We start from the raw sequence: 24,426 nt of genomic DNA on the forward strand, positions 1-24,426 counted from the left end.
GGGTGCCAGGGGTAGAAACAGCACACCAGGGACAACAGATGGTAAGAAGGCGGTCAGGGCAGTTCTCCCCCAAAGCGTCTTGGCCATCACGCCAGCACTCAGAGACGTTATAGGTCTTATGGCAGAAAAAAGCTTCAATGGCATGAAGCGTGGGAAACTCAGCGCAGCAATGTTACCTGAGCTCCCTGCCTGAAGAACAACTCGGAATCTAACCCTAGGAACATTCCAGATCTCCAGAGATCTAGAATAACGAGAGGGAGAGCTCTCCACACCTATGCACACTTAGCACGTTCTTGTGCATCAGCCATTTGGGAAATCGCATACCTCCTAGCTCTGAGTTCTCCCCTCTGCCCCTGGATGCTAGTAACGAGTTACAGTCAAATAGCGTTTCAAATCAAGCTTCAGGAACTTTAGGGCAGCAGAGCCCAGTAGCTCTCTCACTGGAAAAGTTCAATTTTTCTAAAGACTTTCATTACTTGTAAACATTGTTTCTATTTTCTGAAGACTTTTATAAAGGGCCTCAAGAGAAATGAAAATGACAGCTACACTGAGATCCTCTCTCCCCCCTACAAGACTGGTAGAAATGCAAAAGCCTGAGAACACATTCTGTTGGCAAAGCCAAGGGAACAGGAACATTCACCTATTGGTGCGAATGTAGGTTGCTGCAATCCCTAGAGAGGGCAATTTGGCAAAATCTAACAATACGACCAATGCATTTACCCTTTGACCCAGCAAACCCACTTTCAGGAACTTAGCCTGAAATCTTTCCTATCTACACGTGCACAGCATTAGGTGACCAGCTGATGGGAAACATCATGAATGGATGTATCAGGCCGACAATGCCAGAACCCACCAATAATCTTCACACCACAAAAAGAGACAACCGGAGACTGTGGGCCCCTGATAGAAGTAACACCACCATCTACAGGACACACTAACCCCCCCAAAAAAGAAAAGAAAAAGAAATTGAACTTGAATCAGATGAAGCCTCTCAAACTAATATTACAACAGTTTGCATAAATAGCAGGAGACAGAGGAGCATGGTAAATGACACCATGCACATTCAAGCAGCAAAATCCAGTGTCAGGAAAATTCTACGGGGCAAACAAATTAGTTTCTTCAACAAAGATAAAAAAAAAAGGAGAGGGGAGTAGAGATTAAGAGATGGACCAATCAAACTTACTGTGTGGGTTTCGTCTGAACCTGGACCCAAACAAACTGGAGAAATAGGAAAATTCATTGGAGAAGTGACGATATCAAGAGATTACTATTAAGATGGATTAACAGGTATTATAGTAATGTTTTCAAAGAGAGTCCATAATCTTAGGAGAGATATCTATGAATTAAATATCACTCTGGGATTTGCTTCAATAAGGCAGTAGGAGCTTGGGGGATGGGGTGGGGTAACAGACAAAACAAGGTTGGCCGTTGTGTGGTTAGTTGTTGAAATAAGTGAGGGGTATAGGAGGGTTCCATTACACTATTCTCTCTAGTTTTGTGTATGTTTGACATTTTCCATCATTAAAAGTTTATATGGGGCTGGCCCTTATGGCCAAGTGGTTAAGTTTGCACGTTCCACTTCAGCAGCCCGGGGTTTCACAGGTTCGGATCCTGGGCGCGGACATGGCACCACTCATCACGCCATGCTGAGGCGGCATCCCACATGTCACAACTAGAAGGAGCCACAAATAAAAATATACAACTATGTACCGGGGGGCTTTGGGGAGAAAAAGGAAAAATAAAATCTAAAAAGAAAAAGGGGGCCGGCCCGGTGGCCGAGTGGTTAAGTTCGCGTGCTCTGCTGCAGTGTTTTGCCAGTTTGAGTCCTGGGCGCGGACATGGCACCACTCATCAAGCCATGCTGAGGCGGCATCCCACATGCCACAACTAGAAGGACCCACAACTAAGAATATACAACTATGTACTGGGCGGCTTTGGGGAGAAAAAGGAAAAAATAAAATCTTTAAAAAAAAGTTTATATATATAACACACACACACACATACATATTCTATTGTTCACTCAGAGACTGTGTTCATGGCCAGCTCCCATCTACAAAAATTAACAACATACATAGACTTAAAAAAAAAACAAAAGGTTCTTTTTCCCTCACTTGGACCCAAGCGTAATGATGGATTTCCTTGCTAGCCAAGAAAGTTCACCAAGATAAACAAGTCAAGTTTAAAATGCTATAAGCAGCCAAACTCCTGGTGAGGTGCTCTGGAAAAGAATACACTGGGTATTCTGGGAAGCAAGGACAGCAGAAAATTTTCTGGAGGAAAACCTTCGGTCTCTGCCTTAAATTGAGGTTAACAATATCCAAGAAGCCCATTTATGTACAACAGCTCATGTATTATCTGTGCTTAGAGTTAGGATCTTACAGTAGGGGTGGGGTAATCACATTATCAACGCTTACAAAAAGGTTTTCAAAATTTCTCAATAAATAACACCAATCTGCATGATTCAACCCAAACCTAGGAGCCAATCTTCAATTCAATCTTCAATGGTTTTTGTCTCACACATAGCCTGTGTAACTCAGAAGACAGCTAGTAGATTATTTCTCACTTGCAAAGAATTCTAAGCATGGCATGAGAGCCCATGTTTTCTCTCCTTCCTGAGACGCTGTGTCACAGAACAGAGGGAATATGTGCAGTGACAATGCAGCTCCTGAGGCAGCTCCATCTGAAAAGCTGGGGTAGGTCCCCCAAGACCAAGGACAGGTCCAGAATCTTCCCCCTAGCCACTCCTCAGCCTCACTCCTCAGGGGAGGTGTCTCCACAGGTTCTGGCAGGGAGTGAGAATCGTCCCCTTGGTGGGGACCATGGTTATCATCACCGCTCCCACACGTGGGTTCTTGCTAGGGAAAGCAGAAAGAAAATACAAATAGCACTGGCCCTTCTCTTTGCAGGAGCACAACTCATACTGCGCTCCAGCTGCAGGTGTAAAGTTACAACTCTCCCATACTAGATTCTGCTTCCTGTCCAATAAACCTGGAGAAATTGAGGTCGCCTTTTCCTATTCTTAAAATTACTTTGACTGCAAGAAATGAATTTACTTCCTAGCAATGCCAAGGGGAAGGGGTTCTCAGTCACCTGAGGCCCGGCACCTTTTATTTGCTAGGGTGTTCAGTCTCAAGCTGACACTGCAATACAACCTTTGTCTTCACATAAGGAAATGGAGGTGGCCGGAGTGATGGAGTCCAGCAAAGGAACAGGCCCAGCAATTCCACTACAGAAGCCAGAGCCAGTGGGGAAAGGTACCAGGCAGACTCCCCTCTGAGACTCAGGGTCCTCTACGATCTCAGAGTGTTCCTGAACCACCTTGAACCCTGATCACCTTCACCAGAGCTTCTGCGAGTAAGAATTAAATTAACTGTGACCTGCAGCCCACACAATGCCTAGCATTAAAAGTAGGTATTATTTAGAGACATGAAGTCTTGGTTCTCTGGTAATGAGAGAAAGCCAAATGAAAGAAGGGGATCAACCTCTAATTCATCTAGACAGTCCTAGCAGTCCAGTTTTTTAAAAACAGTTTTGCTTAAGAAAATCAAGCTTCTTTTTCAATATCAGCTACTGGTTTTGTTACTTATTTTGTCCATTTGCTACGGTGCTTCCCAATGCACTGATATACGATCTATCATTTTACCCCACAGAGCCCAGCCAGCCTCCAGATACTGAGATGCCTGCTAGCGTGCTTCTGTGTGTGCTGGGACTAGGGTTAATTAAAGGAAGCCCACAGTGGATCCAAATCACAGGACAATGTGTGCGTGCGTGCACATGTGCACGCGCGCACACACAGAGACACTGCTGGGTAATGGGAGAGAAAGCAAAAAGCCGACAGTAAGGTTAAAAGACTCCAGCTCACACCTGCCAAAACCCACCATGCGGTGGGACCGGCAGGGGGCGTGGCCGTGTCTCAGGGCCAGAGAAAGTCAAGCCCCTCTAGGCAGGACCCAGCTCACTTTCCTATTGTGTCTCCCTTGCTGCCTATGATATGTCCTTAATAAAGAAATGGACAAACGAATCATCTACCAAACCAATCCTGGATGATTAAGAAAGTGAATCTCAACCCAGTATTGAACAGCAGGGTTTAACATGTCCGGTAATTACCCTTTATATGAGGCTGAGATAATTACGTTTGTCACTCACTCATATTCTTATATCACCTCCCTATAAAGAGCAATGTTGCAGTCACATTTGACACACTATCATTGTGTGTGCACACAGGATGAAAGCGAGTGACATGCTGCCCACCTTTACCGAGAATAGTAACCACATGGATCCCTGCCATTTGCTCACGGCTGACTAGGTAGCAGGCACTGGAGCTGCCCTCTGGACAATCTGGCCCAGTGATTACTGTTTCTGGACTGAATGTTCATGCTCCCCCCAAATTCATATGGTGAGCCCTAACTCCAATGCGATGGTACTTTGAGATGGGGCCTTTGGGAGGTGATTTGATTTAGATGAGGTCACAAGAGTGGGGCTCCCATGATGCGATTAGTGTCCTTATAAGAACAGAAAGAGACATCAGAGACCAGAGCTCCCCACCACCACCACCACGTGAAGACACAGCAAGAAGGCAGCCTTCTGCAAGCCAGGAAGCAGGCCCTCACCAGATCCCGAATTCACCAGTGCCTTGATCTCAGACTTCTAGCCTCTAGAACTGCGAGAAGTAAATGCCTGCTGTTTAAGCCACGTAGTCTATGGTATTTTGTTATAGCAGCCCTAGCTGACTAAGACAATCCCCACTGACGGATGAGAAAAGTAGGCACAGAAGGTGTGAAGCACATGCCCAAGTTCAGCAAGTGAAGCCAGCTTCTGAATCGAGAGAGAATGGACTCTCGACCAACAGGCATACAATACCCTTTCTTAAGAAAAGTAATTCTTTCAGACCAACAATATAACCACTTATAAAATAACTTTTGTTCAGTGGATTTGCTGACTTAATATAGCTCACAAATAATAAGAAATTAATCCCTAAACTCTTAGTAGGGATAAAGTTCTAATTGTAAAGGTGCCAACAGGAGCGAGATCTATAGACCAGACTGTCCAATAGACTGATCTGTGATAACGGAAACGTTCTATTATCTGTGCTGTCCGACGCAGTGGCCACTAGCCCAGTGGTTCCCAACCAGGGGCAAACGTGCCCTCCAGGGAGCACTTGGCAATGTCTGGAGACATTTTTGGCTGTGAGAACTGGGTGGGAAGGTGCTACTGACATCTAGGGGGTCAAGGCCAGGGATGCCGCTAAACATCCTATGATGCACAGGACAGCCCCCACCACAAAGAGTCATCTGGTCCCAAACGCCAATAGTGCTGAGGTGGAGAAAATCTGCACTAGCCACATGTGACTACTGAGGATTTCAGATGTGGCTACTGAGGGTTAGGGACTATATTTTTTATTTTACTTAATTTTAGATCATTTAAATTTTAGAATAAAAAACTTGAGACTAAAACTAACAAAACTGGAATTCAAATTTAAACAGCCATGTGTGTCTTGGACAGTACGGCTATTGAGAATGTGCATAAACAGAAAATAAAGGTCTTGTTTCCCAAGTATTTCCATGTAAAGAATTGAGTATCTTCAAGGAAAAGGGAGATTCTGATGCTTAGGACTGGGCAACAGTGTGCATAAATAAAAGCAGAGAAGCGGACGCCCATGAGGCTTTAGGACACATGTCCAGGCACCAAACAGGTCAGCACAAAAGGAAATCAGCAAAGGGAAGCTCCTCCTTCTAGAATCGCAGGAAACTCACTCTTGCAGAGTCTCCACCCCCTTTTCTTTGTACTGCAGTTCTTGCTTCATCTGGGTCAGCTCTCGTTTTAATCTGGAAAGCTAAAGACAAATTACATTTTTTTTCCAAAGAAAGAAGCTGTGAAAAATTATGTCTACAGTTGTTAGCATGTCATCTAAGTTTCTGATTAGTGTGCAATTCACTGGATCGTCTATTCTCTCCATTAACTTTCACTGAGTAGGCATATAAAACAGCCATCCTAGAAGAATTGCCTCGCTTAGATACAAAAATCCCAGGTCACTAACATGTTCCTACTCAGGTGGAACTAGCAACTATTTTCTTTTTCAAGGTGCTGATTTACACATTACAGTTATGTGCCGCGTAACGACGTTTCAGTCAACGACAGACCACATATATGATGGTGGTCCCATAAGGTTAGTACCCTGTAGCCTAGGTGTGTAGGTTATACCATCTAGGTTTGTGTAGGTCCACTCTGTGATGTTTGCACAATGACGAAATCATCTGATGCATTTCTCAGAACGTGTCCCGTCATTAAGCAACACATGACTGTACAATTAGCAAACTCTGTAACACTGTTTTCATCTTCCCTCCTACTTACCACTCATAGATCCTACATGTGAAACACTGTTGTTAAAATAGTCTGGAGTGCTTATTTAAACAGTTTGGGACCTGCTCCAGGTCTGTGTTAAAACTCAGGGGGTGGGCCTAGGAGTTTACACTTTTAACCAACTGCCCAGGTGTTTTTCTTAGGTGTAGAATGTGAGAACCACTGCACTAAAAGGTACACTCTGGTTGAGGTAATGAGACATCAGAACAGGAGGCTTCATTTCCAAGATGTCTCCTATGCTTTGTTGCAAATGCAACAAGACTGTTCCCCTTTCCAGACAACCAAGACAAGGGACTCAAGGGGTGAAACAAGGTGGCACAGAAAGAATTCTGGCATCACGGGGGAAGGAGCATCAGAACCTTCTGGTTAAATGCCATTGCAAGAAAGATTTCTCTAGGAATACAGCAACCAGGGGAGTTCAGCAGATGCTAAAGCTGCTGAGGGTCAAGGCCGGCATCCTGCTAATATAGGGAAGCAGCCATTGAGATCAGGCCCTGATGTGACCAGATCTTTCCAAATGGGGGGTGAGTCTAGCCCCAGGAAATACAAAGAGGGATACAGGCGATTTTTTGTTAGACGGACTGAGGTTTTCAAATGAAACTTATTCCCTCCTATTGGAAAACATGGAGAGTAAAACCAAATGTAATAATATCCATGAAACAAAAAATCTTACTAAAATGAGAGTGTTAGACACACTGACCACCATAAAATGAACCACGATAAGTGATGTTACATAAAAATACATGGGGGGCTTCTAATTGTAAAAACACTCATTTTACTCACCCTATCCCGACGACTTGCTATTTCTGCTTTAATTTGGTGTGGATCATACTTTGTATTTGTTGAATATCCAGAGAAGGCTAAACAGAAGGAAAACATTTTATTTTATAATAGATCCTTTAAAATAAATAAATAAATACACATAGATAGGAACTTCTGGTTCACCATATTAAACAATTAATTCTAAGTCTCAGATTTAAAAGTTGGCACTGGCTCTTAAACAATTAACATTTTAGAGACACAGCATCACTCTTATAAAGAGCCAATACCTGTGAAGAAGACATGAAGAGCTGTTCATGTGTGCTAAGCACAGTTAGCCAACTTCTGTCTGCAGAGAGCTGAAAACCTTTCCCGGTGTTTCCACAGCTGGAGCAGCTAGTAGCCATTTCTAATTTCTATCACCCTGTTCACCCCTCTGCATTGCTTTTTCTTGATGCTTCTGTCTCTTTCTCTCAGGCTTCTGAAGCCATCAGCTCTTGTGCTGCAGTGACCTAGTTTCTATCTCTTCCTAAGCTGGTAGTGTGCTCCTTTGTCTCCATCTGTGAGTCACCTCGCACTGGTATAATCTGCCTCCCGGTCATTGTCATTAACTTCACCGGCTCAGAGGACCCATCTGCAGGGTCAGCATCCTTTCTTTTACTCCTTTGCTCTGGTTACTGAAGGCCGACTTCAGGTAACTTAGGTGCCAACACCAAGAAACCAGTTCAAAATCATTACCTAACTTTATATTGGAAAGGACGGCTCAAAGCCATCAAGTGGCTTAAACAGCAAGATTATTTAATAGCCTCAACTAGAACCACATCCAATGTTAATTTGAGCAGTTCACATATCTCCTTTTTTAAAAAACAGTTTTATGGAAAATCTATTTAAGCCTCCATCAGTCAGAATTCCAAACCACTAGAATCTACCGGAAACAATATCTGGAGGAGCTGTTTGCCAACTTTATCTCAAATGTTCTTATATTTAGAATCATAATCTCTCAAAGACAGATTATGTCTATATTAAAATAGAATTCTTTCTTAGACGAAGAATGTCTATTTCCAAATCTTACACCTTCCATCTTGTCTGACTCTTTGGTTTCATTTAAGATCAATAACGAAAGCAACACCTCAAACAATGCCCTTAAGAGGCAGAAATCATTTCGATAAAATCTCCATGTTAAACTCCTGGGACTTACAAGTTTCTCACATCTGAGCTTAATGGGCTTCCACTTGAGACCCAGATAATATGCAAAAGAGCCTAGGGCTTGCTGGCTCCCTTACAGCTGAGGAAGACAATGCCAACAGTTATCACCTGGGATCTTTCCCACTGGGGTAGAAGGTAACCCCACCACCACAGTCCAGGGAAGTAAACTGCAATGTTAAACATCAGTAATAGCGATCCAAAACTGTTGCCACAAAATCTGTCTGTACAATTTCACAGGGAAAATTAGCAGAGAGACTTGAAATGAACATGGGAGGTGCAGCAGGTAGAGTTGGACAAATATACAGCAACCTGCCCCCCAGTTCTCCTTCCTAACTAACAGAACCCTGAGGTCATCGGGTGTCCACCTCTCCCCCAGGAGACTCAGCACGTACGCAGTCCTGGAGGGTGTCTTATAAACCACGTCATCACTGAACCACCGAATTCACCAATGGGAAGCCCACCCGACCTGGGAGGACTGTTATGTGACAATGGGTTTCCTTACTGTCCAGGCCCGTGGGAGTGAGTCTTTTCTGCAGTTGAAACTATCCTAAATGATAGAACAGGTTTTCCTTATGCTGATACTGTTCATGTTACCTCTGCTATGGTCTCTACAGTGATACAACTCCAAGACTGGGATGAGGGAAAAGGTAACTCAAGTACCTAAGACAGCAAATACATTTTATCTTCAAATGCTCAGGAGAGCTGTGGAGGCAGAACTTTTAATAATATAATTCAACTTACACAACTTCTCAAATCCTTATGTCTGCCAATAAGTCTAATAGAACCCATTTCTGGACTCTAAGGAATAGCTCAGGACTCCAGACTCCATTTTTAACAGCATGTGCTCTACAACATTTAGAAAAAGAAATATCTTCCCCTGTTAAGACATGTCTCCAATCTCAAGGTTTACAATAAATACCAGCCTTCCACCTCCGAAGCCTTCTCTCCTGAAGAGCTGAGTGGGCAGAGCTGTTAGGCAGCTTAACGAGTCTGCTCAGGCAAACACTACTGCTCTGGGGGACGTAATAATAAGGATTTACTTTAGCTGGACCACAACAATGTAAATTATTATACCTTACTATTATAGGCTGCCTCTCACATTTATTTCATCTATTCTCGTAAAATCTTTGTGAGACGATGATGGCATTTCCCTATTCGATAGATTAAAGACTGAGTTTGCAGTCACTTGATCTATACTAGGCCATCAGTCATAGAGGGAGCTGTGTCTAGAACGTGGGCTCCTGTGGGTCAGCTGCCCAACACTGTTTAATCAGATTAGCTTTTCCAATGTAAGAAGGAATGGCCCTCCGGCGCCCAAATGCCCATTGCCCAATATGTGAGCTTGACTTGTGTATTTAGTGCTCAAGAAGCTGCAGAGCCCAGTACTTATCTTGGATTCCAATTTGACAGGTTATTGAAAGGGGGAAACGTGTATGTCCGTGTGTCTGTCTGTCTTGGTCTCTCTCTTACACACAGGCCTCCTCTGTACCGTGAGAACCTAAGATCACCCCAGGGGGATGATAGATTTTAGAAGAGCAGTAGTCCTTCTCCAAAGACGTCCTCCAGGCAGACCGTTCCTTAGGACCAGGTGTGCACCTCCAGGCATCAGCACTGTGGGAGCTGCTCACGGGAGTCAAGGACGACTCTGGCAGAAAGGACGGCAAGCCCTGACAGTTTCCATGCTAACAGGTACTAATTACCAGAGCAGTGACAAAAGCACACACGCACATAGCCGAGGCCAACAAAGGAGGGCATGACTGTTTTTAAAGGCCTGGTAAGTAAAGCACCAAAAGATCCAGCTCACCAAGGGATGGCCTACAGAAGTAATGCAAGAAGCCACCAAATCCAAACCAAGGACTCTCTCTAGGGTGGACGTGGAAATTCTCTCTCAGTAGACGTGTGCTCTGCTCCAACCTCCAAGACTGAGTCCTGCCAACTAACACCTGTGAAAAATGCTGCGCGATCCGTTTTTCTCCTGCCTGCTCCAACATGCTTACATGAAGGAAAACAAAAGGCTGAAAGAGCAGACTGTGGCCCTTATCCTAACCTAGATAGTAGACAGAAATCCTTTAAGAGAGAACCAATGGAAGATAGTCTTCGTGGAATGGGCTTGGAGCCTCAGAAAGAATGATGACTGATAAGGTCAAGCTTCACCACCACCTACCCCAGGAATTCAGGGTGGGTCAGCACTTTCTCACCGGAGATAAGGTCGACTCTTTCCCAAGCACCCAGAGACTTCTGATGTAGACGTCTGGTAGCTCCTAGGAGCCAGGGTAATAAAAGTCACATTCCTGCTGCTAGAAGAGATGGTCACAGTCAATCCAGACTAGTGGATCTCAACTCTGGGAATTACTTGGGGAACTTAAAAAAAAAAGTCTGATCCCACTCAAGGCCAATTAAATCAAAATCTCTTGGTGTGGGGCCCAGGCAGTAGTAGTTTTTAAAAGCCCTTTATCAGATTCTTTTTATTTTTTAAACTTTTTTGCTGAGGAAGATTCACCCTGAGCTAACATCTGTGCCAATCTTGCTCTATTTTTTGGTATGTGGGCCGCCAGCACAGCATGGCGGCTAACAGAGCAGTGTAGGTCTGTGCCTGGGAATCAAACCCGGGCCACCAAAGCAGAGCATGCTGAACTTAACCACTAGGCCACTGGGGCTGGCCCCCTTTATGAGATTCTTACCAGCAGCCAGGTTAAAACTACTGGTGTAGACCAGGCATTGGGAAACTTTTTCTGCAAAGGGCCAGATAATAAATAGTTTTGCCTTGGGGGCTACACAGTCTCTGTCTCACACTCCTCAATTCTGCCATTAGAACTGCTACAGACAACAGGTAAGTGATTGGAAGTGGCTGTGTTCCTATAAAATTCTATTTACAAACACGCAGAGCAGACAAGATTTAGCCCATGGGCTGTGGATGTGTTCCAATAAAACTTTATTTACAAACACCCAGAGGGGACAGAATTTAGCCCATGGGCCATACATAATTTGCTGACCTGTGGTTCAGACTATAATTTACCCCATGCAAGAATTCCTTCCAAAAGATCCTGCAGGGGCTGGCCCCGTGGCACAGTGGTTAAGTTCGCACGTTCCACTTCTCGGTAGCCTAGGGTTTGCCGGTTTGGATCCCAGGTGTGGACATGGCACCACTTGGCAAGCCATGCTGTGGTAGGCTTCCCATATATAAAGTAGAGGAAGATGGACATGGATGTTAGCTCAGGGCCAGTCTTCCTCAGCAAAAAGAGGAGGATTGGCAGCAGATGTTAGCTCAGGGCTAATCTTCCTCAAAAAAAAAAAAAAATCCTGCAAATGGTCATATACTTCATCTGAACACATCTGGAGGCTAGAGTTTCTCAGGTAGAATGAAAGAGTAACTCCAAAAAAAAGTTTCTGAAATAACGAATGTGTTTAGTGTTAAAAGGAAGGCAAATAGAAGAACATATTAGGATGAGAAAAGTAGGAGAAAATTCTACAAAATGGAACTGTAGAAAAAGTACCAGGTGTCTTACGGAGACAGAGTCCGTTGTAAAGCCGTTCCATCCCAGCTTTCCACAAAGCACAGAACAGGGCTGGGTCTCAGGCAGCTACCTCACAAGCTCACACAAATAAAGCTGGGGTCTTAGTTTCATGGAAATATGTGGGCTCAAATTCAGCAAAGCCTCTGAGTTTGCTTTGGTCAGGGACAAAAAAGGTCAAGGCTTAGATATTCTTAGATATCAGGGGACCCAATATTGGCACAACACCTTTCCTCTCCAGTGAACAGAGTTTTATTGTGGTGATTTCCATCACTCGGGAAATCTGTGAGGTGTATGGGTGAGATGCAGTTCTTTCCGAAAAGAGAGGAGGAGGGAACACTTCCCAGTTCATTCTGTGAGGCCAGGAGTGTCCGGATACTGAAATCAGAGAAAGACATTACAAGAAAAGAAAACTCCTGAGATAAGAAACCAGCCTCTAAAAATTAGCACTGAGTTGACCTATTGCATTCTGATGACAGTTAAAAAAACAAAAACCAAAAAGATCTAGTACACACCAGTAACTGAAGAACAAGAGATAAGACAACCTGGAAACAATATACCACTATACTCGAGTCCCTACACTCTCACAGGGCACGTGGTGATGGAACTACCTTAAATTCCTGTCACAGAGGGGAAATGCCACCTCTCTCTTCTCCACAGCTTGTATGGCTTAGTCACCTTCTACGGCAGCTACAATAAAAAAGACACATGGCCCCTTGGCCTTAACTCCATTGGGACTTGCAACACAGAATAAAGCTTGGACCACTTCTTTAATCTTCAAAGCTGGGTCACCAGAGCCAAATACCTGGCCACATGCAGTCTTGTCACAAGCAAGTCTTTCCATGTTTCAACTAGACTTATGTTTTTATAAAATAAAACCTAGCAGTAGCAACTGCATACCTTCTCCCCGGGCTCACTGGCACCCAGGACAGCCGTGGCTGTGTGCACCCACAGTGGGTTGTTAAGTGTGACAACTCTGTAGGGAAGGGACGGGCTCAAGCAGTGGCTGACGGGGTCAGTAACAAAATGCTTTTGCTTCTGAGACTGGATCTGGTTCCTTCAATCCCTGAGCATCTGCTGAGTACTAAGGAAAGGGGAGCCCACTTCTGGCAGCGTCCAAAACTAAGAGGGATTCCTCTTGAGAAGATCAGCGTGCATCCATCTAACTTGAGGCACAGAAAGAGATTCCCCTGATTCCCTGGGTCACACTGAGTTCCTCTGCCTTCAGTGTTACTGCTCAAGAGAGGGCACGAAGAGACAGGTGCTTGACACGTGTGAAGGCTCCTGAAGCTTTGCAGCTAGGATCGAGGAAACCGCCATGTGGATCTCCCACAGGTCACCCCAGACAAGCACTACTAACGGCAGAGGTGCCCAGTGAAGCCCTTTCTCACACTGACACACGTGAGACACAAGATTGTTTCATGTCACCACTTGAAATTTGCTTGTTTATTTTCTACCCACCCCTCTTGAATGTAAGCTCCATGAGGGCAGGTACCTTTTCTTTCTTAGTCTCCACCCTATCACAGTGCCTAGACACAAGGCAGGCACTTGATAAATATTTGCTAAAGGAGTGGGTACCAGATGACCATCCGACTACAGTGCAGAATACTGATTACCTATGTGATTAGAAATTTTATGAAGCTGTCTTGCCCAAGTTAAGTACAGCATTTGCAGACAACCTAGCAGAGAGATGGCTTTTAAAGTCACATGTGTTAACCGTAGAAGGCAATCAACTCACAGCTGGCATACGAGCGGCTATCGTCCTCACACATTTTGTGCAACTGCTGGTACTCCTCCTGAGCCAGCTCGAACCGCTGCTGCTTAATCTGGTAGATCTCTTTCTTGGCATTGAGAGCCTCCTGGGCTACAATTAAATATTCCTTCAGCATCCGCTCCTGCTCTCGCCTCCACTGTTCTCTGGGATCCTCAATCTGGGTAAGCTCTGAAATTAAAAGGGTAAAATGTAAATGATTTAAAAGTACAATCTTTAGGTTGACCAAGAGTCATGCAATTATGTGACTAATTGATATGAAAATTAATTAATCACCAGGATGCACACTATGGAAGCATCTACATCATGAACCTTCCTAAAGTGTGGAACATCTATTTTTATATCCACAGCTAAAATGAGGAGGAAACTCTATAAGATACGAAATAGTTCATTGGAAGGAGGAAGACAATACCAGACAACTTTTCGCACTGTAAATAAATGTTGGCAGAGAGAAACCCGAATGAGCTCGTCACTGTCAAACTAACAGGTATTTCCAAGCTTCTTCTCAGTGACTTCTTTAATTCGGGGTGCAATCAGCTCTGCTGTCGCTCTGACGGGCTTGCCCCCCTTCTCCTTTCCCCTCCACACCGGACTGTGCAGTCTTTTTGCATCCTTTGTGGACTTCCTTGCCTCCTCCCACCATAAATCCCTGCATTTTCCACTCTGCCTTTCTCACCCTACAAGCTCTGGTAAGGGCTCATGCCTACCTCTGGTTCCAACCTCTCTCCTGAGCTCCCATCTTTTCTTTCCAGCTGCCTCCCAGACACAGTTCCACCTGGACAGACCCAAAGTAACTCTGAGTCATCCGTGCACAGCACAACTCCTTCTCACACAGCACCCTTTCACTACCAAAACCGGAACCAAACCAAACCATGACACAACAACAAACGCCTTCCCTCTCCGAGTGAGCAGCATCATCCAGATCTACCCACTTAGCCAACTGAGCAATCCAACCTGGGGCTCATCCCCCGAGAACTCCTGCTCTTCCTCCTCACCCAGAATATTCTGTGGGTCATCAAGAATGGGTGATCCCTGCCCCTAGATATAATACTGACTGACAACATATCCGTCTCTCCATCTCCCTTAGTTCAATCAGACCCTCATGATCTCTCTCCAAGAACATCCAGGCTTCCTCTCTCACCCCACCAAAAGCCATCCTCGGCACACTCACCAAAGTTACCTTCCTAACTCTGCTTGCAATTCTTTAACACATGAACTTCTTTTAAAGCACAGAGTCCCATCTCCTCCACGTGATACACGAGTCCTGAAACTAACTTGCCAGCTTCATTTCGAGTTTCTGTCCTTTTCCCCATAAACATCCTCTAAACAGACTGAATTTTTCCAAAGTCCTCATCTGTGGAAACACTCATCTGTGCCTTTGCTTATGCTGCTTCTTTCCTCTTCTGCCCTCCAGGAAACCTTACCATCTTCCAACTCCCTTTGCAAAGGCACCTCTTTTTTGAAGCCTTCTCTGCCCCTTCAAGCACCCACGTCTCCATTCAACGGCTAGGACTGCTGTTCTGACCACTTACAACTTGGCACATAAAATTGTTTTGAATTTGTTTCCCACCTAAACTATGAGCCCCTAGAAGGCAGGTACACAGCCTCAGTCATCTTTATATTCTCAGGACCTTTCATTAGTCTGGAATTCAGAAGGCAATCAATAATTGTTGACTGCAGGGTCACTGAACGAGGAACGGAAGGGGCAGTCTGCTCCACAGACAGAGGACTACGGTCCCCAAATCAGGTCCTTAGATTGAGGGGGCAGAGCAAGCAAAGGGGAAAGACATCCAGACTTGGGAAAGGCGACCCTCCTTCATTACAACAAATCTCCTAGTGGAGATCTCAACGGAAGTGCCACCCTAAATGAAGTAAAAATTGGAAAGCAGAGCCCCTGTTCCAAACTTAGAGACCCCAGGCTATGGCGGCTCCTATATTATAACGATGACATACTGGTAAATATATGCAGGCTGCTGGCAGCCAAAACAAAATAAGCGAGAGTTCATAGGAAGGAAATGCTCATAAAATTCCCCTACACAAATCCTAAAAAAATATGCAAAATTATTCTTTTAAAGTGTGCTTGAGCAGCACTGTTACAACAGCCAAAAGGTGGAAACAACCTGAATTCCATCAACTGATGCATGGAGAAATAAAATGTGGTCTACCCATACAATGGAATGGTATCCAGCCATAAAAGAAATAAAGTATTGATACACGTGACAACACGGATGGACCTCGAAGACCTCATGCTGAGTGAAAAAAGTCAGACACAGAAGGTCACATATTGAATGATTCCATTCAGATGAAACATGCAGAAGAGGCAAGTCCAGAGAGACAGAAAGGAGATTCATGGTTGCCCAGAGGCTGAGGGACTGGAGGGGAATGAGGAGTGACTGCTATTGGGTTCGGGGTTTTACCTTGGGGTGGTGAAACATTCTGGAACTAGACAGAGGTGGTAGTTGTACAACACTGTGAATGCACCAAATGCCACTGAACCGTACTCTTTAAAATGGTTAGTTTTATGTTCTGTGCATTTCACCTCAAAATGGTTAAAAAGATAAATTTTAGTCATGCTCACTTTCCCAGACACACATGAAAGAGTGCTTGCTAGGATGTTTCAATTACCTTCTCCTTTTCAAAGCCCCTCCTGCCGACATCCCCTGCCCCCTGCACACTGCCACCCCAGGGCCCCTCCTAGAAAGCCTCACAGGGCCTGAAAAGCTCCCACAGGGAAAGGAAACCAAACACACCAACCACGCTCAGTCCCGCCCGAGCCCGGGTGCGCGTCTGGGGCCCGCGGCCATGCACATGCTGTGGGCACCCTGGGCAGCGCACTGGAGGCTCTCAGGGACTTCGAAGGCACTCGAACCAGGGGCCTTCTGGTCCCTCACGCCACTGTTGACCTGCATGGGTCCAAGTGACCATTTGACGACTCAGATTATGTGCCTTTAAAGCATGCAACCAAGAATTGGGTTCTCGGGAACAAGTTTTCTGGAATGGGGTCTGTGGCCCATGTACAAATTATTACCATAACCTTTCTTCTTCCCGCAAAAAAAAAAAAAAAGAGTTGGGTTCTCTGAAGGTCTCAGAGGAAGGGGGTGGCATGACCCTGGAGCTGATGTCTTCACCCACATCCCCACGGTGCTGGGTTATTCCAGTTATACTCAAGTGGCCAGAAGAAAGTCCTTGGTGATTACTCAGTTTTAGGGTTCATGGCCACATCTCAGTTCATCACGGAGTGTCATGACGAATCCTTGAGGGTGGAGACTGGGTCTCACTTTCCCATGTCCCCAGAGCCTAAAGAGTGGTCAGCACAGAGAGGCACTCTATAACACTTGCCATGCCTCGGCAGGCAGGCGAGTAAGGAACCCCCACAGCAAAGGGGGCACGGAGGGACGAGCAAGTTGGGTTTACAAGAGAGATGAGCCAGAATAGGTCCTGGGCCTCGGCGGCAGGCAGGCAAACTTTCCAGAAAGGTTGTGTAGCGCAGAGGCCGATGCAGGTCAGAAATACCACCTGGGCCCAGGTAGGCGAGAGCGTGGTGAGGAAGCCGCGGTGCACGTGTGCCCAGGCCCACAGCACGCACCTGGTGGGTGGCCCGCCAGCCGCTGCGAAGGCGAGCCCAGATGGCCAGACACCCCAAACCCACAAAAACAAGAGGCATCATGTCAGCCAGGCCACGGGGAGGGCTGCCCTCAGCTAGAGCCTCGCTAAGCACCACGCACTATCCAGTGGGTGGTGGCTCCACCCAGAAGCCCTCTTGACACTTGGCTCACTGCCAGGGAGGGCAACGGGGCCAGAGCAGTACTTACCCCCACCGCCCAATCTTTGGGTGAGTGTGAGGCTGAGTGCCACGTCTCAGAAACCCCACTGTCCTGGGACTGACATAGGAAGCCTTGCCATTCAGGTTTCTGAACCTTGAACTCGGAGGCCAGCCAGCAAGTGACAATGCAGGAATCAGCCCTAAAGACACCAACCTGGGTGGATCGCACTAAGGGGCCCTAAGGAGTAAGGAAAGAGCTGTGAAGTCACTCACGTGGTGGGCATCGTGCATCTTCAGGCCCTCCCAGCCTCCCCACACCTAATAAATGGAAAGATGGAAAGCATGCTAAGGGGAAGCCACACTCATGCCCCCAATAGTAAAAAATGACAATGACAGAAACACTGAGGGCAGTTGGGGTATAAATGAGAGCGAGAGAGTAAGTGTGAATCTGAGAAAGAAATAGATCCCCAGCTGGTACCTGATCGAGGAAGACTGATGAAGAGGCAGAAAGCCAAGAGTGAGGGGTGGAGAACAGATCTAGAACACAACGGAGCCTGTTGAGCCTGGGTGTGTCAACCTTGGCACCATCGACATTTGGGGTGGGCTCATTCTTTGCTATGGGGCGGTCCAGTGCACTGCAGGAAGTCTAGCAGCATCCCTTGTCTCCACCCACTAGATGCCAGTAGCACCCCCCAGGTGTGATAATCGAAAATGCCTCCAGACATTACCAACTGTTCCTGGGAGGCAAAACCAGCCCCGGCGAGAACCACTGCTCAAAACCATTCTATAAAGAAGGCTGGCGTGGCCGAGGACCCATTATTTTAGCTGTAGTCTTTACACCATTTTTTCCCTTCACAAAGAAGGTTTGGTGTATTCAAGTTAAAATTAAACATATAAGACCAAAATGAAGTTAAGGTAACCACTTGGGCATTTATTGTTTCAAGAAGCTGTAAGTTCCACTTTGCAATAAACCACCTTCTCATTACGAAAGATATTTCTATTTCCAGACTGCCTGGGAAATGTATTTCTTCTATTAGATATGAAAACCCTCCATTAAACATATTCCATGCAGTCCTGAGCAACAGCCAAGCAAGGCAGCTACGTAACTGCTTCACTGTTTAAGGAACTCAGCTAATGAAAACTGAAGATCACATTGATAAAATCCCAGTTAATGCTGTGTTCAACAGGAACAATTGTTTCGCTCTATAAAGAGTTTTGAGCATCTTTGAGATCAACATGAAAACTCATTCACATATAACTCAAATGTGGCACTCTACTTACTATTTATGTGGTCCATGTAATAAATTCCAATTTGTTTATCATATACAGTTTCCCATCCTAAAGGGAGTTCGTCCCCAACACAATCGGCAAAGGTCAATGGCTTTGTTATCCTGAAAAATAAAATTATGAAAGCAAATTTGAAAGGTCAATTTCATACAAGTTTGCTGAATTGACTCTAGAGTTAGGTATTAATACAAAATTATATATTATCTAACTGACTGCTTTGGCTCCAACCATTCGGTTGGAAAATTAATTCACTGGCTTTGCCTAAATAACACTCAGTAACAATTATCAGTACACTCACAGTTAAAAGCATTACTATCTCGAACTGCAACTTGAAACACCAGCGACAAGCGATATTGACAATTACAAAACAGGTAAAACCAGCATCTTCTTCTAAGCAGTATGTTTAATGAGGTGATGACAATGGAATGTGGCTCTTCCACAACAAAAGGAGAGCACTATGTTTCGTTCTCATTCCCTGACAAATGTTCCCCCCTCACAACTTTCAGTTTCCATACATTACAGCTTAAATCTACCTAAAATGTATTTCTAAGTTTCATCTAGCAGTGGTCATACATTAAGGAGTGAAACAGGAACCACTGACCAAACGCAAAAAGCCAAACAAGCATAGTAACACCACAAGGAGAGGCCTACTACATACTGCCTACATTCCTTATACAGTAGGAATCAGAAACTGCAAAGGGTCCTTTTGGTTTTCAGGAGAAAAACGACAAACGCACATTGTCTACAGACCTCTCTCCTTGAAGCACATCTGATTAAGGAAACCTTGGCTTGACACAGATAGATAAAGGGAATGGTTTCCAGATGGGCTTCTTTAAGTAGAACTCCCCCCTTCCCCGACGATCACGCTGATTGACAAGACAGCTGTTGTATAAAACAGGCCACACCTATAATTGTCTGAGTCTGGGCAGCCATCTATTCGGTTGTCTCTATAAATGCACACTGACTGGTATGCATGGGAATCCAATAACCTAAATTTCACTAACTCAATCCTCCCACATCTTCTGTTCAAGTCCCTGGCCCCAGGAAAGTGAGACACCACAGCCAGAGCTAAACCCTACAAGACCAGTATGAATTTGAACATGTTCTTTTCCCAAACTGGTTCGACAACAAGGCTCTGTCTCTCCCAGTAGCATTTAGAAATTAACAAACACTATCAGAACGGCACTGATTGTGTTCATCTTCATCTTAAACATATGGTTTTAAGGAGTTAGAGTCAGTTTTAAAACAGAAATATACAGAAGGGAAAATATGCCATGGACACCCTCCCAGATACGATGTACTCAAAAACCCACAACACGACAAGATGAGCCTATCGCAGGCCATCTGTCCCATCCCGAAACACCAACGTCCACAGCACAATTCCTTTACAGGTTGGGAATGTGTGATGGTGGCATGGTTCCAAGTCGAGCAGGTAATGGCAGGGTGTTGTGCATGATTCAAGACCTGAATGGGAACAAACCACCAGGAAAACAAAGCTACTTTAAGATAAATCGAGTCCGGAGCACATCTCTGCTATCCTAGATTCCTAGAGAAAAATGCCCAAGCACAGGCTCATTCTAAGCACGTTTACATATATGATCCCACTGAATCAACAAATATAGGTGGGAAACCTGACCTTACAGCACTGCTGAGCCCAATTCACTTACTGTACAATTCAGAACTGTTATAAAACTATTGTAAGTTCGTACTTTTCAGTTTTCTATCCAATAAACAATGTAGGTAATCATAATAACACTTCCACACTCCTTGTTCCAAAACTAAACAAACTGATAGGTCTATCCTTTTGGTGAATTTTCTTTCGGAATCCATGTCTCTGACTCCACTTCCTTTCTAAACAGAGCATGGAGTTTGCATGACCATCCAAGGAATGAGAACCTAGAAGCAAGCCAATGAGGAGTCACGCCTCTCGGAGTCCAGCTCATTAGCAAGAGCAAGGTCTTTGCACCCACAGAGAAGTTACCGAATCCTTGCTGTTAGTCTCCTCAGTCCACAGGGCCACACTTTTAGCCCATTTACTCACTTGACAGTAGTGCGAACAGGCTCAACGATGATATTTTCCAATTCTCAAAAGACAGAAGTGGTAAACTAGAAGGCAAGGACAGGGATCCCTTGTGCAGGGAGAATGCAGCAAAGGCAGCAGCTGACAGCAGGGAGAAGCACACAAACTCACTCAGTAGATTCATCCATTACACTGTGAAACACACTCATGTGCAGTGGGACACCCATGGCAGCCAGCTTCTAAGATGGCTCCCAATGCCTCCTCTTCCTGGTGTTTCCATCCTCGTGGAGTCCCCTCCCATACTAAACAGGGCTGAGCTGTGCAACCAACAGGATAGTGTGGAAATGAGGGTGTACGGCCTCTGAGGTAAAGTCATAAAAGACACTGTGCTTCCACCTTGTTCTCTTGGATTGCTGGCTCTAGGGGAAACCAGCAGCCATGTTGCGAGGTCACTCAAGAAGCCCAATGGAGAGACCCACACAGAGAAGAACTGAGGACTCCTGCCAACAGCCAGCACCAACCTGCCAGCCATGAGTGAACCACCTTGGAAATGGGTCCACCAGCCCCAGTCAAGCCCTCAGATGACTGCAGCCCCAGCCAACATCTTGACCACACCACCTCATGAGACCCCAAACAAGGGTCACCCAGATAAACGTCTCCTAAACTCCTGCACCACAGAAATAATGTAACATAATGCTCACTGACATTTGAAGCCACCAAATTTCAGGGTAATCCGTGACACAGCAACAGATAACTAATAAAATACATAAGCCCTGACATCCTTTCCCAGTCTATCAGATGCCATAGGAGACATTTGTGGTGATGATCCAGGTTGTCCTCTATTAGGAGACAGTGAAATGCACAGAAAGTTTTTTCGTCCTATTCAAGAACATTAAAATAAACATCTACACTGCTATTTTGATTCATCCATCTATCTATCAGGACGACAGACCCTCCTGACTTCCAGACAGTTGCAACTTCATTATATACAGACAAATTTTGGCATGATTTTCAATAATAGCACTGAGAATGTCTAAATTTATTGTCCTAATTATCATTCCAAAATATTTATGGGACAGACTTCGTGGTTTTCTGTTGCACAGCACACGCCAACACTAATATTCAAAACTGTACTAATATCAAAATGGTGTTTTTCTCCCAAGAAAGGTGTTAGTGGGTAACATTACTTCAGTAATGAGTAAATCACTTCAAATGAGTTATTCAGTTTCAGAATCTATTTGGTCACATTGCGACAATGAGGAGAGCCGAATAAATCTTGGCTCCCGTTTCACTGTCAGTAGGGTAATGTCTGGGCATCTGGAGTCTAGAATAGTGGAGTGCTTCTGGTGCTGGCTTTTCAGCAAGGAGTGCTTTCTGGCTGTTGTTAGCTGAAAAGCATGATTCCTGCATGTCAGGGTGAGGCTGGGAGCCACTCAGGAAAGATGTCAGACTCAGCCAGGGACAACCAGCCCCCTCAGCAACGTGGTGGGTTCATCCAGGACAATCTCGTGACCCTTCATCCTGCCAATGGTCACCCCCCCCCCCGCCAAACTGGCTGGAGACACTGCTGTCCAATGGCTCTTCCTCAAGTACAGTGGCTCTCTGCAAAAGTACACAGCACTGAGTTTGCCAGGGCCGACCCCTGGATTGGTGTTACAAGTTCTCCCCAAGGCAAGCCCAAGGTGCCATCTTCACCCACAAGTATGCCAGGTTCTTGAGTTCTCATCTCCCCAAAACTTGATGCTAGATTTTTCCCATCAATTCCTTTCCACAGTCACCAGACACAGACTAGGGGACATTTTTGTTTCCATTACAGAAAGTTGAGGGAATACACCTAAATAGGAGAGAAATGTCCATTTGTACCACCACTCAAATACAACCATTATTCCTGTTTTGGTGTGTTTTCCTCCATCTCTTTTTTTTATGTGTTCTTTTTGGGTTTTTTTCTGACATAAACACGATCATACAGTATATATAATTTTCTATCCTGCCTTTTCCACTCAGCTTTGTAACATGTTTACTTATTAATTTATACCTTGAGTCTCTCCCAAAATTACTGGAGATGGCCTACACTATAGCAGAATTATTCCGTCCTTCTGCCCCCCCTTGTTATAAACTATATGTAAACATCACCTGGAACAGCTGAACAGCTTTAGCTCCTTGAGAACAATTACTCTGTCTCCACTGCCTTTGACGTGCAGCACCTGTCTAGGAATAAATAACTTGTGTTTTCGCAGTTTGCTAAGGGGATTAATATAATTTACCTGAGCACTCTCCTACTATTGATAGGTACATCATTTCCTAATTTCCACTAATAAAAATATTCATGAGAGCTGCTTTGGAAAACTGTTCAGCAATTTCTCAAACAGTTAAACACAGAGTTTCCACGCAACCCAGCAATTCTATGCCTAGGTGTATACTCAAGAGAAATGAAGACATATGTCCACACAAAACAACGTCCATAACCAGCATTATTCACAATAGCCAAAAGGCAGAAACAACTAAGGGCCGTCAACTGATGAATGGATAAATAAAACATGGTCTATCCACACAATGGAATATTATTCAGCCATAAAAAGAGAATGAAGTACTGACACATGCCACAACATGGATGTCACTGTGCTGGGTGAAAAAGGCTAGACACAGAAGACCACATGTTGCGTGGATCCATCTATAAGAAACATCCAGAATAGGCAAACCCATAAAGACAGAAAGTAGATCAGGGGCTGGGGGAAAGGAGAATAGGGAGTGACTGCTAATGGGTATGGGTTTCCTTTGTGGGTGATAAGTGTTCTGGAAGTAGGTAGTGAGGATAGTTGCACAACTTTGTGACTACATTAAAAACTAATAACCTGTACACTTTAAACAGCGAATTTTATATGTGAATTATATCTCAATTAAAAAAAAACTATGAAGAAAGGAACATCTCTGCGTATAAAGCTCATGATCTGTATTTAAAATTATTTTCTTCGCAAGATTCCCAGAAGTAAATTTACAAAGTTGAAGGATATGACTTTGTATATATCTATATGCTTGTCCATATCTTAAATTCAGCATAAAAAATTCAGCACACTCCGCTTCAGTGGCCCAGATTCCGTTCCCGGGTACAGAACCACACCACTTGTCTGTCAGTGGCCATACTGTGGCAGCAGCTCACATAAAAAATAAAAAAAAGAGGAAGATTGGTAACAGATGTTAATTCAGGGCGAATCTTCTCTAGGAAAAAAAAAATTCAGACAGTAAAGTATAAAAAATAGGAAATAAAATCACCTATGATCCAGAAGCCCTGGATTCATGTTTTAGCGTATTTTCCTCCCTTCTTTTTCCTATATTTTCCCACAGCTGATATCATACTAGATGTAATTTCACAAACTGATTTTTTTCATTTGCTTATTTGCTCATGCCCTTTAAACCCTGTCAGCATCACTTTAGATCATGTTGAACTCTTCCATCATGTGCAGTAAACCATAACTTATTTACCAGGCACCTTAAGTCATCTATTTAGGTAGTCCCAATTTTCTGCTGTTTATTGTAAATAATGGATGTGAGCTTACAGTAACAGCTTGATATATACTGCAAAGTGCTTTACCAGCAGCACACACTCCTACCAGTGAGCTAAGAGATAGTCTTTTTCATCACCGTCTGGGGATACCTTTAACGCATTTGTGCAAGGGCTGAGAATAAATCTGTGCGGCACAAGCATGCTTGACTTTCAAGGAACAGGTCGGTAGGGGAGTATAGCACAAGC

General features: G+C 44.6%; 1 protein-coding gene across 1 annotated transcript in view; it reads right to left on the reverse strand.

The window, feature by feature from the left end:
- The window catches only part of WWC3 (WWC family member 3), a gene marked incomplete at its 5' end in the record, with an annotated part of 117,181 nt that overhangs the window by 53,850 nt on the left and 38,905 nt on the right, over positions 1–24,426 (reverse strand). The window contains 4 exons of the mRNA XM_046672906.1: positions 5,754–5,833; positions 7,144–7,220; positions 13,576–13,779; positions 18,653–18,762. Of these exons, the coding sequence (XP_046528862.1) occupies positions 5,754–5,833; positions 7,144–7,220; positions 13,576–13,779; positions 18,653–18,762 (471 nt within the window). The remainder of the gene's footprint in view (positions 1–5,753; positions 5,834–7,143; positions 7,221–13,575; positions 13,780–18,652; positions 18,763–24,426) is intronic.

The sequence above is a fragment of the Equus quagga genome, chromosome 10 (genome assembly GCF_021613505.1).
Source record: "Equus quagga isolate Etosha38 chromosome 10, UCLA_HA_Equagga_1.0, whole genome shotgun sequence".
NCBI lineage: Eukaryota > Metazoa > Chordata > Mammalia > Perissodactyla > Equidae > Equus > Equus quagga.